We start from the raw sequence: 24,806 nt of genomic DNA, 5'->3' as shown, positions 1-24,806 counted from the left end.
AGCACTTGGTGAGGCCGAGACAGGTGGATCACAAGGTCAGGAGATCGAGACCATCCTGGCTAACATGGTGGAACCTTGTCTCTACTAAAAATACAAAAAATTAGCCTGGTGTGGTGGCAGGCGCTTGTAGTCCAGCTACTCAGGAGGCTGAGGCAGGAGAATGGCATGAACCCAGGAGGCGGAGCTTGCAGTGAGCTGAGATCATGACACTGCACTCCAGCCTGGGGGAGAGAAGGAGACTCCATCTCAAAAAAAAAAAAAAAGCCAGACACGGTGGCTCACGCCTGTAATCCCAGCACTTTGGGAGGCTGGGCAGGTGGATCACGAGGTCAGGAGATCGAGACCATCCTGGCTACACAGTGAAACCCCATCTCTACTACAAATACAAAAAATTAGCCAGGCATGGTGGCGGGTGCCTGTAGTCCCACCTACTCCAGAGGCTAAGGCAGGAGAATAGCGTGAACCCGGGAGGCGGAGCTTGCAGTGAGCCGAGATTGCGCCACAGCACTCCAGCCTGGGCAACAGAGTGAGACCCCATCTCAAAAAAAAAAAAAAGAATTTGAAGTCTTTGCCACATTTTAAATTTTCATATGGCTTCTCACCAATGTCATATATCTTATGTTTAGAACAGAGAGATATGGTTAAAAGCTTTCCCACATTTTTCACATTTGTAGAGTTTCTCTCCATTATGAATTATCTTATGATTAGAAAGGATTGAGGAGCATTTAAAGACTGCCACGTTTTTCATATTGGTAAGACATTCCTCCAGTACGAGTTCTCTTATGTTTAAGAATGCTGGAGTACAGCATAAAGGCTTTTCCACATCCTTTACATTTGTATGATTTCATCTCTAGTATGAATTCTCCTATGTACATAAAGGATTCCGGACTGTCTAAAGGCTTTGCCACATTCTTCACATGTGTAGGATTTCTCTCCAGTATGAATTGTCCTATGTTTAATTAGGGTTGTGAAGCTATTAAAGGTTTTATGACATTCTAAATATTTATATGGTTTCTCGCCAGTATGAATTCTCTTACGTTTAGCAGAGTTTGAGGATGACGTAATGACTTTGCCACATTCCTTACATTTGTAGGGGTTCTCTCCATTATGAATTTTCTCATGTTTATTCATGGGTGAGGGCTGTTTATAGGCTTTCCCACATTCTTTGCATTTGTAGGGTTTGTCTCCCATATGAATTTTGTTATGTTCATTCAGGATTGTGGACCATCCAAAAGCTTTGCCACATTCTTCACATTTGTAGGGTTGCTCTCCAGCATGAATTAACTTATGTTGATTCAGGTATGAGGACTGTTTGAAGGTTTTCCCACATTCTTTACATTTGTAGGTTTTTTCTCCAGTATGAATTCTCTTATTTTCATTCAGGATTGTGGACCATCCAAAAGCTTTGCCACATTCTTCATATTTGTAGAGTTTATTTCCAGTACAAATGTTCTTATGTTCATTCAGGTTTGTGGATCATTCAAAGGCTTTGCCACATTCTTCCTATTTCTAGAGTTTCTCTCCAGTAAAAATTTTATTATGTTGATTAAGATATAAGGGCCACTTAAAGGCTTTACCACATCCTTTACATTTGGGGGTTTTATCTCCAGTATGAATTATCTTACGTTTATTCAGGACTCTGGAATGTCTAAAGGCTTTGCCACACTCTTCACATTTATAAGGTTTCTGTCCAGTATGAATTTTCTTATGTTTACTCAGGTATGTGGACCATCCAAAGGCTTTGCCACACTCTTCACATTTGTAAGGTTTCTCTCCAGTATGAATTGTCTTATGTTTATTCAGGGCTCTGGAACATATAAAGGCTTTGCCACACTCTTCACATTTATAAGGTTTCTCTCCAGTATGAATTTTCTTATGTTTACTCAGGTATGCGGACCATCCAAAGGCTTTGCCACACTCTTCACATTTGTAAGGTTTCTCTCCAGTATGAATTATCTTATGTTTATTCAGGTCTGTGGACCATATAAAGGCTTTGCCACACTCTTCACATTTGTGGGGCTTCTCTCCAGTATGAATTCTCTTATGTTCATTCAGGGTAGTGAACCGACTAAAGGCTTTGCCACATTCTTCACATGGGTAGGGTTTCTCTCCAGTATGAATTCTGTTATGTTTATTAAGGGTTGCAGATTGTCTAAAGGCTTTGCCACATTGTTCACATTTGTAGGGCTTCTCTCCAGTATGAATTCTCTTATGTTCATTCAGAACTGAGGACCTGCTAAAGGCTTTGCCACATTCTTCACATGTGTAGGGTTTCTCTCCAGTATGAATTCTCTTATGTTTAGTAAGGGTTGTGGACCTATTAAAAGCTTTGCCACATTCCTGACATTTGTAGAGTTTCTCTCTGGTATGAATTTTCTTATGTTTCGCAATGTTTGAGGATGAGGTAATGATTTTGCCACATTCTTCACATGTGAAGGGTTTCTCTTCAGCATGAATTCTCTTATGCTTAATAAGGGTTGAGGACCTATTAAAGGCTTTGCCACATTCTTCATATTTGAAAGATTTCTCTTCAGTATGAACTTTATGTTTAGCAAAGTTTGAGAATGTGGTAAAGATGTTGCCACATTGTTCACATATGAAGGGTTTCTCTCCAGTATGAATTACCTTATATTCATTAAAGACTAAATACCATTTAAAGTCTTTGCCACTTTCTTCACATGTGTAGGGTTTCTCTCCAGCCTGAATTCCTTTATGCTGAGTTAGGTCTGAGAACTTCTGAGATGACTTGCCACATTCTTTAAAGTGTTTCTCTCCAGTATGTCTTGTCTTATGTTGGTTTGAATTTGAAAATTTACTAAACACTATGACATGTGCATTACAGTGAAATATTTTGCTCTGGGTAGTTGACAAGCATTGACTAAATTCATTATAACCTGCTTTCTGCACCTTCCTTTTACAGCCTTTTCTTAATTGTAAATTCTCATGTCCACATTTCTCATATCCTCTCAATATAAGTTTGTGGAATGAATCTTCTATCTCCTGCACTGGCAAAAAGTCTTGGGTGAAATGAGAACACATAGCTGAAAGAAATAAAAATAAACTATCCTGCTTACTAGATTCATATGAATATACTTTAAAAATCTAATATGTAAACTTATACAAAGTATATTAGTAAGATGGCATAACAAAATACCACAGGCCATAATTTCTTCATACACATGTAACAAACATATACTGATCAAAATGCCTTTTAGTGAAATCTACAAATGAGTTACATGCAATGCCTCAGGTAAGCACAATGCCAAGAGCCACATAGAACAGGAAGGAAGGTTTGTTACATTTACCAACCACAGTTCTTCCTCCTCTCCAATATAGCACTGTGCCATTAGAAGTAAACTGTCAACTCCTGTCTTCTTACTTAAAAGAGAAGAAAAATACTGACACGTATCCTTACTTCTGGCTTTTGGGGATCTTTCAAAAACTGGTTTCTGCCTCCAATAACAAAAGAGTGCTGAAAGAAATGGTGATATACTTTGGAAGGACAGCTTGGGTCTGCTAAGACCAAATGTACATGTTTCAAGAGCAGACTGAAGTGCTAAATACAGACAACAGAGCAAGTGATTAAAGACTCTTAAGAGGAAACATGAACAAACCCTTTCAGCTAAAAAGTAAACACAAAATTCTAGACAAGACACATCCTTCCAACATGTATGAGAGGTTCCCATAATCTGTATCAAAGACAACTGGCTTCAGACTATGTCAGGACAAAGCAACATTATAAAGGTTGTGATAAATAGCTTTTTGTTAATGTTCAAATAACAAGCAAATATTATAATGTATACAAAATATTAGAACATGGTCTGATTAAACAATTTTAAATTTTTCAGAAAACAACATAAAAACAAAGATATACAAATTTTTTAAATGTAACCTGAATAATGCTGAATAAGCTAAATGGAAACACAACAAAATGTAATCAGAAAAATGAGAACATCAATGTAAACGTTAAAAACACAAAAAACAAATCATGAAGGTGAAAAATGCAAAATAAAGACTAAGAAATTTTCAAGTTAAAAAAAGCATGTAGAAAAGGAAGCTCAACAAACTTCAACTAGGTTACACACAGATTTACAGCAAAGCACATATATAAGCAAAGTTTCAAAAATCAAACTCAAAAAGGGCATCTTAGAAGCTGCAAAATAAAAGTGATGTGTCATTTATAACTGTGGTCTTCATATAACCAGCAAAACTGTCCTAAAAATGAAGAATAAAGACCTTTCAAGATAACCAAATGCTGAAAAAGTACATTAGCACAACACGTCTTACCAAAACAATGCTCAAGAAAGTACTTCCCATGAAAATAACATAATGCAAGAAAACCAAACATAATCATATGAAAATACATAACTTTCTGAAAAAGATACACACATACACAGTTATGTACCACTATAATATTACAGAAAATATTGTAATCTCTAAAATTGTAGAAAGCATAAAAATAATCATAAACTGTTCATCATAATCTGTTAATATATAACAACAATATGATTACTGACATTAATAATGAAGTTGAGGGCAGATGTAATGAGGAAGAATTTTCAAATTCAACTTAAGTTTTTACCAGTTTAAAATATATTATTTTAAAGAAACTTTATGTAATTCTCAAGATACCAGAAAAAAAGTATCTGTATAGATACACCAAAAAATAAGAAGTAAAGGTATAGCAATACAAAAATAAAAAAGACACTAAGGAAGACAGAAAAAGAAAATAATGGACAAAAATAAAATAATCCAGTAAAACAACAAGATGAGTAAGTCTATTTCAGCAAATTATTCAAATATTTATGAAATAAAGTTTCCATTCAAAATACATGCACCAAATAAGGGGATTGATTGCAAAAATTAAAACACAAGATCCAACTTGCTTTTCTACAGGAGTCACTTGAGATGTAATGATTTTAAAAAGACTGAAAAAGGCAAAATGAAAAGATATTTCATGCAAATAACCAAATAAGAGGTCCAAATTATGTAATACAAAGTACATCTTAAGTCAAAACTGTCCTGTTTCGTAAAATATACTTTAAAAAGTCCTAAGGAGGACATTAAACAATAATAAAATAATAAAAAGGTTCATTTACTGGGAACTAATGACAAATATGTGTACACATATGTTAATATGTGTGTGTGTCTCTCCAACATTGAGTTCCAAATATACAAAGTCAACACTGACAGAATTAAAGCAAGACAAAGAGAGCAATATAATTATAGTAGGATATTTAAATACCCCAGTTTCTGTAAGGAATAATGGAATGAGATAAAATATTCATAAGGAAACAGGAGACTTGAAAGCAGTATCAAACAATTATGCCTAACAGAACTGTAGAGTACACGGCTCGGCAACAACTAAATACACACCCTTCTGAATAGCTCATAGAATATTCTCCTTGATAGACTGCATGTCAGGGCACAAAAAAAGTCTTACAGTTTTTAAAATTGAAATTTTACAGATTACTTTTAATGACCAAACTGGAATCAGAGTAGAAATAAAGAAAAGTAAACAATTTACATATTTATAGAATTTAAACAACATACACTTAAGCATGCTCTTGTTCAAAGTTTGAAATAATGAGGTTGCCAGGCGCGGTGGCTCAAGCCTGTAATCCCAGCATTTTGGGAGGTCAAGACGGGCAGATCACGAGGTCAGGAGATTGAGACCATCCTGGCTAAGGCGGTGAAACCCCATCTCTACCAAAAAAATACAAAAAACTAGCTGGGCGAGGTGGCGGGCACCTGTAGTCCCAGCTACTCCGGAGGCTGAGGCAGGAGAATGGCGTAAACCCGGGAAGCGGAGCTTGCAGTGAGCTGAGATCCAGCCACTGCACTCCAGCCTGGGTGACACAGTGAGACTCCGTCTCAAAAAAAAAAAAAAAAAAGAAAGAAATAATGAGGTCTAGACTGCTCAATATAATCTACAGATTAAATGCAATCCCTGGCAAATTTGTAATTAAATTCTTATAATAATAGAAACAGCAACCCCCATATTATATGGAATTAAGAAACAGTGAAGTACCAAACAATCTTCAAAAACAGAAGCAATCTCAGAGGCTTCACAGCTCCTGATTTCAAAACACATGCAAATCTAAAGAATTAAAACAATTTGGGATGGGTATAAAGCTGAACAGCTAGATCAACTAAATAAAATCTGGCAAAAAATATGAACTCTCACACATGGTCATATGAAGAGTAATTTAGACACTCATAATTATTGCAGCATTGTTCCTGAAAGCAAATAAAAGCAATGCAGATTTCTCTCATTAAATTGATAAATATAATTTCAATTATTAAAATAATGAAATATTAGTTTGTAAAAAGCAAAAAATATTCAAACAAGTACAATAAAGATAAATCTTGATGACATTATACCACAAAAAATCACAAAGAGACAAATTGAATCAACTTACATGAGATATCTAAAGCAGTTTGACTTTAAAAATAAAAAATAGAATTGTTTGTATAAAGGGCGAGAAAATAGAAAAAGTACATAATTAAGATATATTGAGTGTTAGCTTTGCAAGATAAACATTCTAAAAATATAGTGCATAAAACTTAATAAAATGTGACTAAGATGAGTATTTAAAAATATACAAAATTTTAAATATTATACATTTTTTAAAACAAAAATATCTAAAAGAGGTATGAGTTTTGGAAATTATCTTCAAATCACAAAAGTGTTTCTCACACACACAAATATAGATTTACAAATAAATAGAGGGTAAAATTAGGAGAATTTCAATGACTACTCACATAGGCAGGGTAAAACCACCATTGTTACACACAAACAAAATAAGTATACAACTTAAAAACAATATAGACATACACATGGTACCACATCACAATATCCAAAATATTCCAAAAATACTCAAGGAAGGACTTTAAATACATATTTACACATGCATGGTAATTACTATTTATAGAAGACAATTCCTGGAAGCAACACAAATGTCCCTTTAGAGATCAATATTTTTAAATGTGACATACATACAATATTTATTTTAAAACAGATATTCTGACACATCTTTGTGGAGGAGAAGTTAAATATTAAATTTGAACTCAACTGAACATGACATAAACAATGGTCACCAAATCCCAGAATGGGTTATGTGAGCCCCTTGAGATGTTCATCCAGCACTGTTTCAAAGGAATTTCTACTTCAATCTATTTCTATGTGTTAGTTATTGAAAAACAATAGACAATCACAAAAACAAATTGACCTTTTTGTGTTCCTTGAGTCCAGTCACAAAGGGCCCTGACTGGGCCTCGTGCCAAACAACTCATTACAAAAAGAGCTAGGGTCCCAGACCACGCCGAAGCAAATGAGACCTCTCTTCATCTGTGCACGGATGGGTGGCGAACTCTGGAGCCCAAGCTGTTGCTTCCTGGTCTGGTGGTGAATCTTCCATAGTCCGAGTATGGTGCCTGACTCTGGAGCCCAGGCTATTGCTTCCTGGTCTAGTGGTGAATCCTCCATAGTCTGGTGAATGTAAATATATGTATCTCCTTTTTCTTCTCCCCTTCCCATTGTAATTTGTTTATTATATCATTTGCTTATATATCTTCATTGCCGTTTACATGGGATAAAGGCTGTTTACCCTTAAAGGTATTGTGTGTGTGTGTGTGTGTGTATGTGTGTGTCTTTTCTTCTCCCCTCACGCATTTCCCACGCAGGACAATCTTACAAAAACAAAGCCTAAGAACATTATCTGAAGTAAAATGAGATAGTGAAAAAAAACAGACATGGGGGCCTGGCACGGAGGCTCACGCTTGTAATCCCAGCATTTTGGGAGGCCAAGGAGGGCGGATCACGAGGTCAGAAGATTGAGACCATCCTGGCTAACATGGTGAAACCCCATCTCTATTAAAGATACAAAAAAAAAAATTAGCAGGGCATGGTGGCAGGTGCCTGTAGTCCCAGCTACTAGGGAGGCTGAGGCAGGAGAATGGCATGAACCCGGGAGGCGGAGCTTGCAGTGAGCCGAGATCACCCCACTGCACTCAAGCCTGGGCAACAGAGCGAGATTCCATCTCAAAAAACAACATAATATAATTACACCAATAAGAATATAAAAATCAGTCAAAATTATAGAAATAGTAAAATGGTGTTTGTCAGGAGCTGAAGAGAAAAAAATGGCAGTTTATTGTCTATAGGGTATTAAACTTTACTTTGATAAAATTAATCTAGAGATCCATTTCAAAATAATGTAAATGTACTTAACTCCACTAGACTGTACACTTGAAAACCTTTAAGCAATGTTATGTTTTTAATCACAACTAAATATTTATATCTACCTAAAAAGGTTATATTTTTGAAAAATCACCTTCAAATAAAAAGTGTTTCTCTCACAGAATAACATATAATCAAACAATAAATAGGTGGTAATTTTTTTTACTGTTTCCTTGACTACTCACCTATAAAAGAAAACAGTGATGACCACCAAAAAAAAAATTTATAAACCAGGTAGGGGCATTATTCACACAGGCAAACACCACATAGATAACTTTTATAGGCTATACAAATGTCTGAATTATACATATATTTTAAATTGCTCCAAGTGAAACCCAATGATTTTTATTTGAATTAAACACCACATGGTCATAAAAGGTACAGAGTTGAAAATTACCATAGAAATATGAAGATGAAAAACAAAAAAAGGAAATAATTGAGGAGAACCTACATGAAAAAAGACTCCCCAGTAAAATAGTTTGAATAAAAAATTCTGACCTATAAAATACAGAATATAATACAGATGTAGATGTAGCATAAAAACAATCCTTTAAACAACTACAGTTTTCAACTGTGACTATGTACTTATGAAGATCCAGCATTTTGAATCTTTGACATGCAATGTACAGCAGTTAAAAAAAAAAAAAATGGATGGTCGCAGTGGCTCACACCTGTAATCCCAGCACTTTGGAAGGCTGAGGCAGGTGGATCACAAGGTCAGGAGTTCAAGACCAGCCTGACCATCTCTACTAAAAATACAAAACAAAAAAATTAGCCGGTGTGGTGGCGCATGCCTGTAATCCCACCTACTCGGGAGGCTGAGGCAGCAGAATTGTTTGAACCCAGGGGGCAGAGGTTGCAGTGAGCTGAGATGGCGCCACTGCACTCCAGCCTGGGCAACAATAGTAAAAAATTCTGCCAAAAGAAAAAAGAAAAAAAGCAGCAGCAGTTATGTCCTGAAAAAGGAAATTTATGGGAGCTTTGGAATCCATGTCAAGGGTTGTGAACCCAAGACTGAGGAGGGCTGTATTGAAAAGGCATGCCCTTGCTTGAGTGGCATTGCTTGCCCATCACGGTCCCAGCTACAGAAAAAAATATGTCCAATTTTCATTGTAGACTTAGCTGTAGACCATTTGGTTTTGTTCCTGCCACTAGCACCATCTGCGAAGACACCTAGGAGAATTTATAATGTCCTATGCCTCAGGTGAAAGGCCTTTAGAAGCTGGTTTTATCTGTGATCTGTGAATTAGCCCCAAATCCACCCTTTGCCCATGTCAGTCATGGTGTGGAAGAAATCCTGCCCAGACACTCACAGACAGAAACATCCATCTGTGGCCCTGGATGTAGGCTTGCCAATAATTATTTGACAGTGGATCTTGACATGGCACTATAACCTGGCTCCAAGTCCATGAAACCAAGTCCAGAAGAAGTTTTTCCTAACCTGGGACCTGCCAAAAAGCACACGTGTATGTGCTCCTTTAGGCATGCTGGCTGACTTTATTCCCACCGTGAATTGTGAAGCAGTCCTATTAACCAAGCTCTGGTGTCTGTCATCTAGAGTCTGGAAGAAGTCCTACCCACCTAGAAATCCAGAGGGAGAAATGCCATGAACCCAGAAACAGACCTGAAGACTTTGGTCTCAGTTATGTATCCTGAAGCAGCCCTATGAATCAGTTTCCCACCCTCTCAGATGTGATCAAGGATCAGTAATGCTCATCTAGGAACCTGTCCATTGACTCAGAGCATTTCCAAACACCTCGCAAGGGCGACACAGCAGGAGCCACACCTGCTCACATTGATTGTATCAGCAACTTAATCTGCAGATATAACTGGAGGGTTTTTTTCCTCAGTGCCAGTCATATTGATCAACATCTTGAAGAAAGTTCAGTCTACTCAAAAAACAGAATCCAGAACTGTCTGATGCCCTGATGACAGATCTGCAAGCAGGAATTTCACTGCAAACCCAGTAGTAGTTATGTCACCGTATTCCAAAGCACTTTATTGCAATCTCAGTGGAAATCTCATCAGCCCAGAAATCCAATAAGAGAAGATATTTACCTCCTCAAACTAGTCTATAATGACTGAAACAGGTATTTACTCCTTCAGATGCAAGAACATCAAAACAAGGCTTCACAAATTATGAAGGATCAGGCAAACATAACAGCATGAAAGGAAACTAAAAATGCTCCAGGAACCACTAACAATAAAACACAGAACTAAAAAATGGCCAGCAGAGAATTTAAAATAATTTTCTTTAAAAATCTCAATAAGATGCAAAAGTACACAGATTACTAAATTTTTTGCAACAATGCATGGAGAAAACCAATTATAATAAAGAAAACCATTAAAAAATAACCAAGAAGATATGCTGGAGCTGCAGTACACAATAGTAGAACTAAAATATTTAACAGAAAGCTTTAACAAGAGACTCGGTTATACAGGGGGAAAAAATCAGCAAACTTAAAAGTCATTTGAAAGTTCCTAATTAGAATTTAAAAAAACACACACACAAAGTGAATAAAGCATAGAGCTTCAATAATTTGTTAATGATATATAATATAAAAAGATGTAAAGTGTGACATAGTGTGTTGAAGGTAGTAAAACTGTTTAATATTTTTATACCTTGAAGTTAACTTTTGCTTGAGGCCAGGAGTTCAAAACCAGCCTCGTCAATATAGCAGGACCCTGTCTCTAAAATAAATACATGAATAAAATCAAATAAAGATTTCAGAAAGCTATTTATTCTTTTTGAAAAAATAAGTAGTTGGGCCTGATAATGCATGCCTGTAAACCTAGCACTTTGGGAGGCCAAGGCAGGTAGATTTCTTGAGCCCAGAAGTTCAAGACCAACCTGAGCAACATGGCAAAACCCTGTCTCTACAAAAAATACCAAAAAAATTAGCTGGACATGGTGGCATGTGCTTGTAATCCCAGCTACTCGGGAGACTGAGATGGGAAAATTGTTTGATATTGGGGAGTTAGAGGCTGCACTGAGCTGTGAATCCACCACTGCACAACATCCTGAGAAACAAAGTAAGATCCTATGTGGGTAAAGAAGAAGTTAGATTGTTACCTTAAGCTAGACTTTTTAAACTATGAGATATTTTATGTCTCTTGGGAATTATGAGAAAAAAATGTTGAAGATACACACACAAAAGAAACCAAAGCATATAACAAGAAAAACGAAACAAACTCAATACCATACAAGGAAGGTCAGCATGAAATAACTGAAAAACAGAAACTACTAAATGGTCAGAAAACAATGAACAAAATGATAGTAATAAGTTCTTATCAATCAGTAATTCCTTTAAATATGAAAAAATTTAGTTATCCAATAAAATCACACTGCTGTGGTTTGAGTTTCCCCTCCAAAATTCATGTTAAAATGTAACTGCCATTGTGAGAAAATTAGTAAGTGAGGCCTTTAAGAAGTTATAAGGTCATGAGAGGATCAGTATCATTATTCCACAAGTGGGTTAGTCATCATGAGTGGGTCTATCATAAAAGTGAGCTCTGGTGTACACCTTCCATCAGACTCAACACTTTGGTCATGTTGTGATGTGGAAATATGATTGTCATCAGATGGGAATGACATGCTCTTGGACTTCTTGGCATCCGAGATTGTGAGCTAAGTAAACTTCTATTCTTTATAAATTACCGATTGTAGGATATTCTGTTATTAATGCAAAAAATTAAAACACTCATGAAATGTCTGAATAGATTTAAAAAATCAACAACATGCTGCGCACAAGCAACTTATTTTAGATGGAAGAAAATACATAGGTTAGTGGTTCAAGGATGAAAAAAAATTCCATGCCAGTAATAACTAAAACAGTGTAGGAGAGGCTATATTTACATCAGACAAAATAGACTTCTAAAAAAAAGTGCTACAAAAAAAAACTTCATGATATAGTCATAAGAGGCTAATCTGTCAGAAGAATGTAACAATTAAAAATATATATGTACCTAATATTGGAGCATATAAATATATAAACATATATTAAAAGAACTGGAGAAACAGAAAAACATTGTACTAGGGGACTATATTGCCCTACTTAATACATCATTCAGACAGAAAGTTAGTAAGAAAACAATTACTTGCATAGCACTATAAAATAACTGCACCAAAAAGACATATATAGAACATTTCATCCAAAAGAATAATTTATATTCTTCTCAAACACACATGGAACATTCTCTAGGATGCATCATAAATCTGGCCCAAAACAAAGACATACAAGTCTTTTTATTTTTTCAGACACTGAAATCATATCAAGTTATTTGTGTTTTTTAGTTTTTTTGAGACGGAGTCTTGCTCTGTTGCCCAGGCTGGAGTGCAGCGGTACGATCTCGACTCACTGCAAGCTCCGCCTCCCGGGTTCACGCCATTCTCCTGCCTCAGCCTCCCGAGTAGCTGGGACTACAGGCACCCGCCACCACGCCTGGCTAATTTTTTGGTATTTTTAGTAGAGACAGGGTTTCACCTTGTTAGCCAGGATGGTCATGATCTCCTAACCTCGTGATCCACCCACCTCAGCCTCCCAAAGTGCTGGGATTACAGGCATCAGCCACCAAGCCCAGCTTGAAATCATATCAAGTTTTTAAAACTACAGTTTTATAAATGAGAAACCAATCGCAGAGTGAACACTGAAAATCTTACAAATATGTATATATTAGACAACATGTTTCTGAACAACCAATGGGTCAAAGAAGAAAAAGAAAAGAAAAATCAAAAAGTATCTTGAGACAAATGAAAATAGAAACAGGACATATCAAAAGTAGAATGTAAAAACAATTCTAAGAAAGAATTTTATAGTAATATATTTTTATATGAAACAAGATCTCAAACACTGTAACTTTAATTCTTAAATAACTTGAAAAAGAATAATCTCAATGTCAGGATAATAAATAAAATAATAAAAAATAGAATAGAAACAAATTAGAGACATAGAAGACAACAAAGGCTAGGCGCAGTGGCTCCTGCCTGTAATCCCAGCTCTTTGGGAGGCTGAGGTGGGCGGATCACAAGATCAGGCAATCGAGACCTGCCTGGCTAACATGGTGAAACCTTGTCTCTACTAAAAATACAAAAATTCACCGGGCGTTGTGGTGGGCACCTGTAATCCCAGCTACTCAGGAGGCTGAGGCAGAAGAATCGCTTGAACCCAGGAGGCAGAGGTTGTGGTGAGCCAAGTTCGTACCACTGCACTCCAGCCTGGGTCACAGAGTGAGACTCTGTCTCAAAAAAAAAAAAAAAGAAGAAGAAGAAACAAACCAAAAACATCAAAAAAGATAAAAGGCAGAGAAATAATTTACATATAAAAGTTTTATAAGTCAAATATTTTAAGAGAAGGAAGGAGTAAATACGTTTCCTTTTTTCCAGCTGGAGGATTAAGTCTGTTTCTGTTTTACATTTATATTTGCAATAACCACATCCAACAATTTTGCCTTGAACTCATGGACATCTGATTTCTAACAGGGCCTGGATTTAGGCACCTGCAGGGTGACCTGGGGCATACTATGTTCACAGGAAAGAGTGTTTGTGAGGGAAAAAATGCAGAATAAGAAAAGATGTTATCAAGAACCCATGAGTGAGGGTCAGTGCACAGTTGGAGAAAGGACTGGTTACTGCTATAGATACTGGACCCAGCAGGGCAGCTCTGACTTATAAATGTGTGCGTGCAAGGAGATAAGATGGTCAGGTGATCCAGAAGCCCAGGCTACTGGATGAAACAGGTTACTGGTGCAGATTAAAGATCTGAGAGGCAGAAAGAACCCGAGTCTTCTGGGCACTTACTTATGTTTCCTATTATTGGAAAACTCTAGAAGCAGAGGTGCTCTCAGCACAATTCCTGAGAATGAAGCTTTGTCATGAGAGAAGTGTGGCCACACCATTGCCTAGCGTGCATGTGTGTAAATGTGCGGAAATCACTTTATAGCAAAAGGGGTCAGAACTCCTTCCCTTTGAGTCCTCCGTCCCCTCTCACCCCTAGAGGATACCTAGAATCACAAGACGATTCACAGTGTGACAGCTTCTGTGCAAAATTTTAAACTCTCCATTCTCCAACAGACCCACAGTCTCCCTCCAACTAAGGCTGCTGTGATATCTTTATGTATTTTTGAGACAATGTCTCACTTTGTCACCCAGGATAGAGTACAGTGGCACAATCTCAGCTCATGCCAGACTTGACCTCCCAGGGTTCAAGCGATCCTCCTGCCTCAGCCTCCAAGTAGCTAGAACTACAGGTGCATGCCACCATGCCCGGCTAATGTTTTTCTATTTTATGGTAGAGATGGGATTTCACCATATTGCTTAGGCATGGTGCAGCCAGGAGGAACTCCCAATTCTATGCTTCTTCCTCTGTGTGAAGATGAGTTTTGTCTCCCCTGACAAAGACTGCTGAAGGAAATGGTGGTATACTTTAAATTACAAAGAAGGAATCCTAAAATTTTATCAGAATTAAAGAGACCAGAAGTGCTCAACAATCGTCAAAAAGAGAAACATCAGAAGCATCATACATCATGACTTCAAAAACTTATTATGAAGCTATAGTTATTGAAATAGTTTATAACTAGATTCAAAAAAGACAGTGCCAGTGAACAGAATAGAGCATGTAAATAATCCCTTGCGTGTATTATCAAAGGAAGAGTAACTTACACATCCATATTCATTGTAGTATTATCTACAAAAGTGAAAAAAACTTTTCTTAATAAATAAATGAGGACAATTTTGAATATACAAATAATTATTATTCAGCTTCTTAAAAGCAGAAGTTTTTCTATATCCACAATAAGGATACATTTTTAAGACTTTATTTATGTGGAGGAAGCCAGGAACAAGAAGATAAGTACTAATTCCACTTATGTAAGATATCTAAAGTAGTTAAACGCTTAGAAACAGACCAAACTGTGACAGGGTTAAGTGGAGAAGAAAATGAGTAGTTGTTTAATGGACAACCTGCTAGAATGCAAAACAACTTTTTTTTTAATTTTAGGATGGGGGTACATGTGCAGGTTTGTTATACAGGTAAACTTGGGTCATGAAGGTTTGTTGTACAGATTATTTGTCATCAAGGTATTAAGCCTGGTATGCATTAAAGATTGAATTATACAATACATCCTTTCAGACCACATGGAATAAAACTAGAAATCAGCAGGGCTCAGTGGCTCACGCCTGTAATCCCAGCACTTTGGGAGGCCAAGGCGGGTGAATCACCAGGTCAGGAGATCAAGACCATCCCGGCTAACACGGTGAAACCCTGCTTCTACTAAAAATACAAAAAATTAGCCAGGCGTGGTGGCGGATGCCTGTAGTCCCAGCTCCTCCCAGCCAAGATGCTGCCACTGCACTCCAGCCTGGGCGACAGAGCAAGACTCTGTCTCAAAACAAAACAAAGCAAAACAAAAACTAGAAATCAAAAGCAGAAGCAAAACTGCCAAATCCAAAAATATATGAAACTTAACTTTTTTTTTTTTTTTGAGATGGACTTTTGCTCTTGTTGCCCAGGTTGGAATGCAATGGAGTGATCTTGGCTCACTGCAACCTCCACCCCCCAGGTTGAGGTGATTCTCCTGCCTCAGCCTCCTGAGTGGCTGGGATTAGAGGCGTGTGCCAACACGTCCAGCTAATTTTTGTATTTTTAGTAGAGACGGGATTTCGCCATGTTGGCCAGGGTAGTCTCGAACTCCTGACCTCTGGTGATCCACCCGCCTCAGCCTCCCAAAGTGCTAGGATTACAGGCGTGAGCCACCGTGCCCAGCCAACACACTCTTGAACATACTCTTCTTTATGTCAGGAGATTTAATATTGTTAAATGACAACACTACCCAGTGATATTCAAATTCAATGTAATCCTGATGAAAACACAAATACTTTTTGAAAAAAAATATATATATATATTTTTTTTTTTGACAGAGTCTCCCTCTGTCACCCCAGGCTGGAGTGCAGTGGTGAAATCTTGGCTCACTGCAAGCTCCGCCTCCCGGGTTCACACCATTCTCCTGCCTCAGCCTCCTGAGTAGCTGGGACTACAGACATCCGCCACCACACACGGCTAATTTTTTTGTATTTTCAGTAGAGACAGGGTTTCACCGTGTTAGCCAGGATGGTCTCGATCTCCTGACCTCATGATCTGCCCACCTCGGCCTCCCAAAGTGCTGGAATTACAGACATGAGTCAAAAACAAACCATCATGTATATGTTCAAATGATCCTCAACAAGGTTGCTATAACCATACAATAAGAAAAAGACAATCTCTTCAATAAATGGTGTTGGAATACTCTGTATCCACATAGGAAAAATTGAGGTTGGATCCTTCCCCTGAACCATGTACAAAAACTCTTTAGTGAGTTAAATATTGAAATATAAGAATTGGCCGGGCGCGGTGACTCAAGCCTGTAATCCCAGCACTTTGGGAGGCCGAGACGGGCGGATCACGAGGTCAGGAGATCGAGACCATCCTGGCTAACACAGTGAAACCCCGTCTCTACTAAAAAATACAAAAAACTAGCCGGGCGAGGTGGTGGGCGCCTGTAGTCCCAGCTACTCGGGAGGCTGAGGCAGGAGAATGGTGTAAACCCGGGAGGCGGAGCTTGCAGTGAGCTGAGATCCGGCCACTGCACTCCAGCCTGGGTGACAGAGTGAGACTCCGTCTCAAAAAATAAAAATAAAATAAATAAATAAATAAAATGAAATATAAGAATTATAACTCTACAATTTTTAGAAGAAAATATAGGAATAACTTACCTATAACATCAAACACATGAGCAACAAATTTAAAACCACAGAAAAATGAGACTACGTTAAATTTATCTCCACACATTAACATAAACACTTAGTAAGAGTCCCATGTAGGAAGCACAAAAGCAAAAAATTAAAAATTATGTATTTGACAAAAGTCAACATTTCAGAATAAACAATTCCAAAAAATCAACAAAGAATAAGTAACATGATTAACAAATAGACAACAGATAAAAATGTTCCTCCAAAGATTAAATACATATAACAATGAATGAGAAAATTTCTAATTTTTAGAATAATGTAAGGCAAAAACACAATAGGTTATTATTGTTCATTAATTAGGATGGCCAATATCAAGCAAAAAAAATGTTGTAATTAATGTAGAGAAACTGAAACTCTTGTGTACTGTTGGCAGGGAAAAAGTGATGCAACCACCTGAAAAAAATGTATGGAGGTTCCTCCAAGAACGAAAAATGAAGTTATTATATGAGCCAGTAATTCTACTCCTGAGCACCTATTCAAAATATCCAAAGTATATCGGAAAGAAATATTTGTACATCCATATTATTGCAACAATATTCACTGTATTAGTTTATCCTCATATTGCTATAAATACTTGACACTGGATAACTTATTTTTAAAAAGAGGTTTAATTGGCTCACGGATCTGCAGGAGGCATAGCAGCTTCTGTTTCTCAGGAGGCCCCAAAAAGCTTCCAATCATGGTAGGAAGCAAAACAAGAGTAAGTCATCTCACACAGTAGGAGCAGAAGCAAGAGAGAGTGTGGAAGAAGGTGCTTTTAGAAAATGAGATCTCTTCAGTTATTAAAAGAAACCTGCAGAACTCTTCATTGGTTTTCCTTTACCTAATGATTTCTGTGAAGTGAGACTTGTGTAGTGGGAAGAAGGAATCAGACACTCTACCTGCCACCCTGCATGTGTGTGCACTTGCACACATGCTGTCTACATGTAATCTACTCCCTTTACTTTCCTTTGAAACTGGTAAGGTTAAAATAGGGGAGAAATCCTACATGTTGCAATGATAGCTTTTTGGAAAATTTAAGAAATCAAACTTTGCAGGCTCTCCATCTTGATTTATGCTTGAGTTGTTATGTGCCATATTTGCTTTGATTACCAGAAGTTTTACTAAAATGTTGAAGAAATAATTCACTTTCATCTGCTTCCTAGATTTTGTGCATCTCAGTTCATAAAGCAACGCCTGTTGATAGCATAGTTTTCTAAATGCTGCAAAGCCATTACCACTACAAAGAAGTTTGAATGAGGGATTTTTTTCTTTGTTAAAATAGTTCATGTTTCTGTAGAAATTTCACTTTTAGATTGAACTGCAATGGATAAGCTATCAAAAATAAAAAGAAAATGATATCTCAGGAATAATTATTCACTATGGCAAAGACAGTACACCAAAGTGGATGGTGCTAAGCGATTCATGAGAAGCCAACCCTATAATCCAATCACCTCCCATCAGGCCCCACCTATATTAGGGCTTACAACTTGATGTGAGATTTGAATGGGGACACAGATCCAAACCACATTATTTACAAAAGCCAAAACATGAAAAAACTCAAACATCCTTCAACAGCTGAATAATTTAAAAGGATGTGGCTTATACATACAATAAAAAATTATTTAGACACAAATGAAAATATCTTGTCAGATGCTACAATATGGATAAATCTTAAAGCCATTATTTTAAGTGAAATAAAACACTAACGAAGTGACAGTTTATGAGGTTCCACTTATGTAAGATATTTTATGTAGTAAACTCCTAGAAAACGTAAGTAGAAAATTGCTTGCCTATAGTTAGGGTTGTGAAACCCCAGTGGAGTCAAAGATCAAGGGGGTTGATTAGGAAAAAGCAGGCCCTCACCAAGTGGCCAACTCAAGAGCCCATAGACATGGCTACAGACAAGGAAATGATGCACGGAGTTTGGTCTTACTGAGGATTCCAAAGCAGTTCTGTAACCTCTCTCAAATTCAGTCTCAGCTATAGTCCAGAAGTGGTCCTTCCCATCAAGAGACCTGCAGGAAGACACAGCCAGCCATGGCCCTGGAGGGAGGCCTGCAGATCCTGGCCTCAACTGTGGTCCCTGAAGCAGCCCTGTGACTCAGTTCTAGCCATATGTAGTCACAGTCTGTGGCCATTCGTACACACTCAGAGGCCCACAGAGAGACCTGTAAAAACTGTTCCCAGGTAGTCAGCAAAAGCCAAACCCATTCATACACCTGGTATTTGGGCCATAATATGCAGACAAACTTCAAAACCCTAGCCTACTGCCTGCCATATAGATTAATGTCCTCAAGGAAATCTAATCTTTCCAGGGCCCAGAAAGAATCCATAACTGTCCAAATCTCTGGCAATACAACCATCAAACGCAGAACGCACAACAGACCCAGCATCACCCTTGTGACCCAACTACAACCCTTCTCTGCAAACCCAGAGGTAATCTCATCAGCCTGGGGACCCAACAAAAGGAGATGTTTACCTGCCAAAAAAATAGATCATAGAAACTGTAAATCATTGTTAAATCCTTAAAATATACAGACACAGGGTTGCTTCAGGGACCACAACTGAGGCCCAGATCTACAAGCATGCTTCTAGGACCACAGCTTCTATCTTAACATATTACCAAAAGTTTGTATCAGAACAATTAGGTAAGGAAAAGGAGAACAAGGCTCTCCTGCTTTCAAAAGAAGTAAAAATGTTACTGTTTGTAGATAATACAATCATGTATATACATGAAATCCTAGAGTAGAATAACAAAAACTGAATAAAGGCATTCATGAAGGTACAAGGATACATAATCAACATACAAATATTTGTATGTTGTATATCAACATACAAACATACAAATATGTAGATAGTTTTTTGGTTTGTGTTTATGAGGCAGGGTCTTACTACAAGGCCCAGGCTCATCTCAAACTCCTGTGCTCAAGTGATCCACATGCCTTGGCCTCTGTAAGTGCTGGAATTACAAAAATGAACAATATACCTGGCCCAACATACAAATATTTGTTTCATGTCCATAAAGTAACAAAATTTCCAAAAACAGAAAAAATTCAATTTGCAATACTATAAAAAGAAATTCAAAATAAATTTAACCAATGAAATAAAAAATTTATACACTAAATACAAGATATAAAATCTAGTTTATAACAATAATTTTAGACACTAAATACAATAATGACAAAACTGAAGCAGACACAAATAAATAAAAACATATTCCATTAGGATAACAGATACTGTCAAAGTATATTATCGAAAGTGATTTGTAGATTCAAATGGATCCCTACCAAATTTTAGTGGTCTTTTTCACAGTAATAGTAAACACAATTGTAAAATTTAAGTGTAACCTTAAACAACTGTAAATAACCTGAGCCATCTTGAGAAAGAACAAAGCTAGAGTCATCATACCTTCTAATTTTAAACTTTATTTAAAAGTTATAGTAAGCAAAAGAGTATGGTATGTGCATAAATACAGATATAAAAACCAAGGGAACAGAATAGACAGCCCAGAAACAAATCTATGCATACAAGGTCAACTAATTTTGGCAAAGGAACCAAGAATATACGATGCAGAAATTATACTCTTGTCAATACATGGTGCCAGAAAAACTGGATATCCACAAGCCAAAGAATAAAAGTAGATCATTTTCTTACACCATACCCCAAAATTAACTCAAAATGAAACATTTAAATGTAAGATAAAAAACCTTAGAACTCCTGAAGAACACATATGGAAAAGCCCTATTGATAGTGGCCTTGGCAGTAACTTTTTTGATATGCCATCAAAAGCACAGCAACAAAAGAAAACACAAGTGGGACTGTATCAAAGTAAACTGCTTCTGCACAGCAAAGAGAAAGAAAACAAAATTTCTAAAAACCCTACAGGATATAAATATTTGCAAGCGATATATCTGATAAAAAATTTGGGAGGCCAAGGCAGGCAGATCACCTGAGGTCAGGAGTTTGAGACCAGCCTGACCAACATGAAGAAACCCCATCTCTATTAAAAATACAAAATTAGCCAGGCATTGTGGGGCATGCCTGTAATCTCAGCTATCTGGGAGGCTGAGGCAGAAAAATCACTTGATCCCAGGAGGCGGAGGTTGCAGTGAGCTGAGATCGTACCACTGTACTCCAGCCTGGGAAACAAAAGTGAAACTCCGTCTCAAAAAAAGAAAAAAAAAAGTTAATATCTATATCCAAAATGTATAAGGAACTTTTACAATTCAAAGCAAAACAATAATGATGATGATAAGCCATTCAAAAATAGGCAAAAGGTTAGATTTTTTTCCCCCAAAGAAGACATACATACAAGGTAAGTGCTATATGCTGTTGGTGAGATGTAAATTGATAAAGTCATCATAAAAAACAGTACAAAGGACGGGCATAGTGGCTCACACCTGTAATCCCAGCACTTCGGGAGGCTGAGATGCGCGGATCACGAGGTCAGGAGATCGAGACCATCCTGGCTAACATGGTGAAACCCCGTCTCTCCAAAAAAAAAAAAAAAAAAAATTAGCTGGGCGTGGTGGTGGGCACCTGTAGACCCAGCTACTTGGGAGGCTGAGGCAGGAGAATGGCGTGAACCCAGGAGGCGGAGGTTGCAGTAAGCCAAGATCACCCCACTGCACTCCAGTCTGGGCAACAGAGCAAGACTCCGACTCAAAAAAAAAAAAAAATAAAACAGTAAAAAGTAAAAATGGAAATATCATATAATCCAGCAATACCACTTCTGGGTATACTACCAAAGAAAATTAGCACCTTGAAGAAATATCTTCAGCCCCATGTTCATTGTAGCATATTTACAATAGCCAAAATATGGGGGGGGGGGTGTGTGTATATATATACACACCCTGTATCTGGAGGTGTGTATGCTGGAGGACATCATGCTAAATTAAATCAGCCAAACACAGACAGACAAAGAAACTGCTGCTGCTTCTCACTTAGACGGGGAATCTAAAAATGTAAACTCATAAAAAGCAGAAAGTAGAATGGTGGTTGTTGGTGCCTAGGGGTGGGACCATAAGGAGATGTTGTTCAAAGAGTACAAATTTTAGTTATAAGTTGAGTAAGTCTGAGAAATCTAATGTACAATAGCATTAGATTAGCAAAATAGCATTGTGTTTATAGTTAGTAATACTATAATGTATGCTTACAATTTGCTACAACAGTAGGCCTTAAGTGTTTTTATTACCAAAAAAAAAATGGTTATCTATGTAGGTAATAGATGTGCTGATCAACTTGACTATATTTTACAATAAAATATATGCATATCAAATTATTACAAAATATGTGCATATCATTACATTGTAAACATTAAATACAGTTACACTATTTTTACCAGAAAAATCCATATCACACATACACAGATGTACAGTAAGTTCTCACTTAATGTAAAAAACAGGTTCTTGAAAACTGCAACTATAAATGAAGCAGTGTTGCTATATACCAAACATAACTCTTGTTTATATCAATTAAACTCTGGTAAAATTTGTTCGTTTGTTTGAGACAGAGTTCTGCTCATGTCATCTAGACTAGAGTGCAATGGCGTGATCTCAGCTCAATGCAACCTCTGCCTCCCAGGTTCAAGTGATTCTCCGGCCCCAGCCTCCCGAGTAGCTGGATTACAGGCGCCCCCTCACCATGCCCAGCTAACTTTTTTTATTTTTAGTAGAGATGGGGTTTTGCCATGTTGGCCAGGCTGGTCTTGAATTCCTAACCTCGTGATCCACCTGCCTCAGCCTCCCAAAGTGCTGGGATTACAGGCATGAGCCAACGCACCCAGCCCGAAGATTCGCTTTCTAAAATGATACGTTGCTTCACTTAGTTTCCAAGAATCTATCAACAATGTTAAGAATTTACTATACACATATATAACTTATTTAGGTATATGTGAGAGAAACGTATTTTTGTATAGCTATAGATAGATACATCTCAATGACAGAATCTCAGGCTTCCCACTAAATAAGACAAAATTATAACCGTTACTAAGAAACAAGGTAACGATTGAATGCTTAATATTAGCAATGTTCTAAGCTGGTTAATGTCATAGTACATTTAAGAAATCTAGAAGGTGAGTAAATATTTTAATCCAGTGGGGGCCAAACCTTTGAATGAGAGGGCTTTTTTGCTTATCTAAGGTGGTGGATATCACAAAAATTATTCACCAACCTTTTTCTTTAAGTTCATCAGCTATCATTAGTATTAATGTATTTTATGTCTGGCTCAAGACAATTCTTCTTCCAGTGTGGCCCAAGGAAGCCAAAAGATTGGAAACCTGTGCTTTATACTAAATTATAATTTGAAAATTTGCACACACAGAGTTTAAATCACAAATCTCAGTTTATACTAAAACAATAACATTCTGAAGTAACATTACATTTTTTTCATATTTAGGAAAATGCTTGTTCTGATAAACCTGCTGAGTAAGAATTTTTGTAGAATTATATTTGCAACCTCTATAGGATTAAAAATCACTAAGCAGAAAAGATACAACGTCTCTCTCTGGTGTTCCTGGGATTTCTGAACCAAATTCCAATATGTCCACTACTCACCTTACACATTTTAGACACGATACAAAAAGAGTATTTGAAAAAAATACATTGACATAGAGCTCAATATACACATATTCCTATGTCTCCAAAAGCAATGGAACAGTAGTCAGATCATGCAGCCCCTTATAAACGATAAAGTAGACATTGGCTCTCCCTGTAAACTTGAAGGGAGATCACTAAAGAAAAAAGAGAGTTCTTAGAAGATTTAACAGCGTGGGACAAAAGATGTACCTATTCGTGAATATGAAAAAAATGCAGCCTTTTCAGAAATTATTTACATTGGAGAAGAGTTTCCCAAACTACGTTTGAAGGCCTGGCTTCCTTCTTGACCTTGTTCCCCTGGCCTATGTCCTCTCCTTCATACACTGTCACCTACCTGGGTGTTTGGCTACTGTCTCATGTATCTTCACATTGTAGGGCTCCTTTCTTTGCTCCAGAAAGGTGACCAGATCTGGGTTAGAGATAGCAACACCTGTTTTATTTTTAAAAATTAACATGACTACTGTTAGGGATTCTCCAATTACCTACCTAATACTATACTAAGCAGAAAAGATAAATTATGGAAGATCCTAGATAATCCAAAAATTGTTTCCTGACAGAATCCTTAAAATATTTAAGTATTTTAAATCTGTGGGTTCTAAGTTCCACTACCAAGTACTACTGAATCAAAATAAGCAGTGCAAATTGTATTTTAAGATGTGGGAAACAATATTTTATGTCATTGAATTTCAAGAATTACCACTAATCTAGAATGGAGGACACAAACTAGCTCAAGAAAAGAGAAGGTTTACATAAAGATAAAACATCTTAACAATATTCTTTTTTACACCAGAAAACTCCCAATAGTTTCTTAAAGAAAGAAACTGAAATTAATTCACACAAAGCAGAAGCTCCCAAGAGACATTCTACAAAAATAGAAAATCAAACTCTGAGGGAGTATTAGGAATTATGTATTGAAGTTATCCTCACCCAGGGAGACCAGGTTTCTGTAGTTCTCCAACATCACATCTCTATATAAATTCTGCTGTGCAGGATCCAGGCATTTCCACTCTTCTGGAGAGAATTCTATGGCCACATCCCTGAATGTTAAGTGTTCCTGAAAATATATATGTATCAAGTGACAGAGGTCTTAATTTGACTACAGGTGAAATGAGGTAAGAACTAGTTCTGACATGTGACTGACTGGGATTATCTGACAAAATAACTTTCAACACAGTAATGTTCTCTAAAGTATTCTATAGCTCCA

The 24,806-nt window shown here is 37.1% G+C and overlaps 1 protein-coding gene across 1 annotated transcript in view; it reads right to left on the bottom strand.

Annotated features, from left to right (window-relative positions):
- Positions 1-273: 273 nt before the first annotated feature.
- The window catches only part of ZNF732 (zinc finger protein 732), a 32,576-nt gene continuing 8,043 nt past the window's right edge, over positions 274-24,806 (bottom strand). Inside the window, exons 2-4 of the mRNA XM_073012613.1 lie at positions 24,530-24,656; positions 23,937-24,032; positions 274-3,041 (exon numbers count right to left, since the gene is read on the bottom strand). Of these exons, the coding sequence (XP_072868714.1) occupies positions 1,510-3,041; positions 23,937-24,032; positions 24,530-24,656 (1,755 nt within the window). The 3' untranslated portion in view covers positions 274-1,509. The remainder of the gene's footprint in view (positions 3,042-23,936; positions 24,033-24,529; positions 24,657-24,806) is intronic.

The sequence above is a fragment of the Chlorocebus sabaeus genome, chromosome 27 (assembly GCF_047675955.1).
Source record: "Chlorocebus sabaeus isolate Y175 chromosome 27, mChlSab1.0.hap1, whole genome shotgun sequence".
NCBI lineage: Eukaryota > Metazoa > Chordata > Mammalia > Primates > Cercopithecidae > Chlorocebus > Chlorocebus sabaeus.
This window is presented reverse-complemented; position numbering and strand designations above follow the sequence as displayed.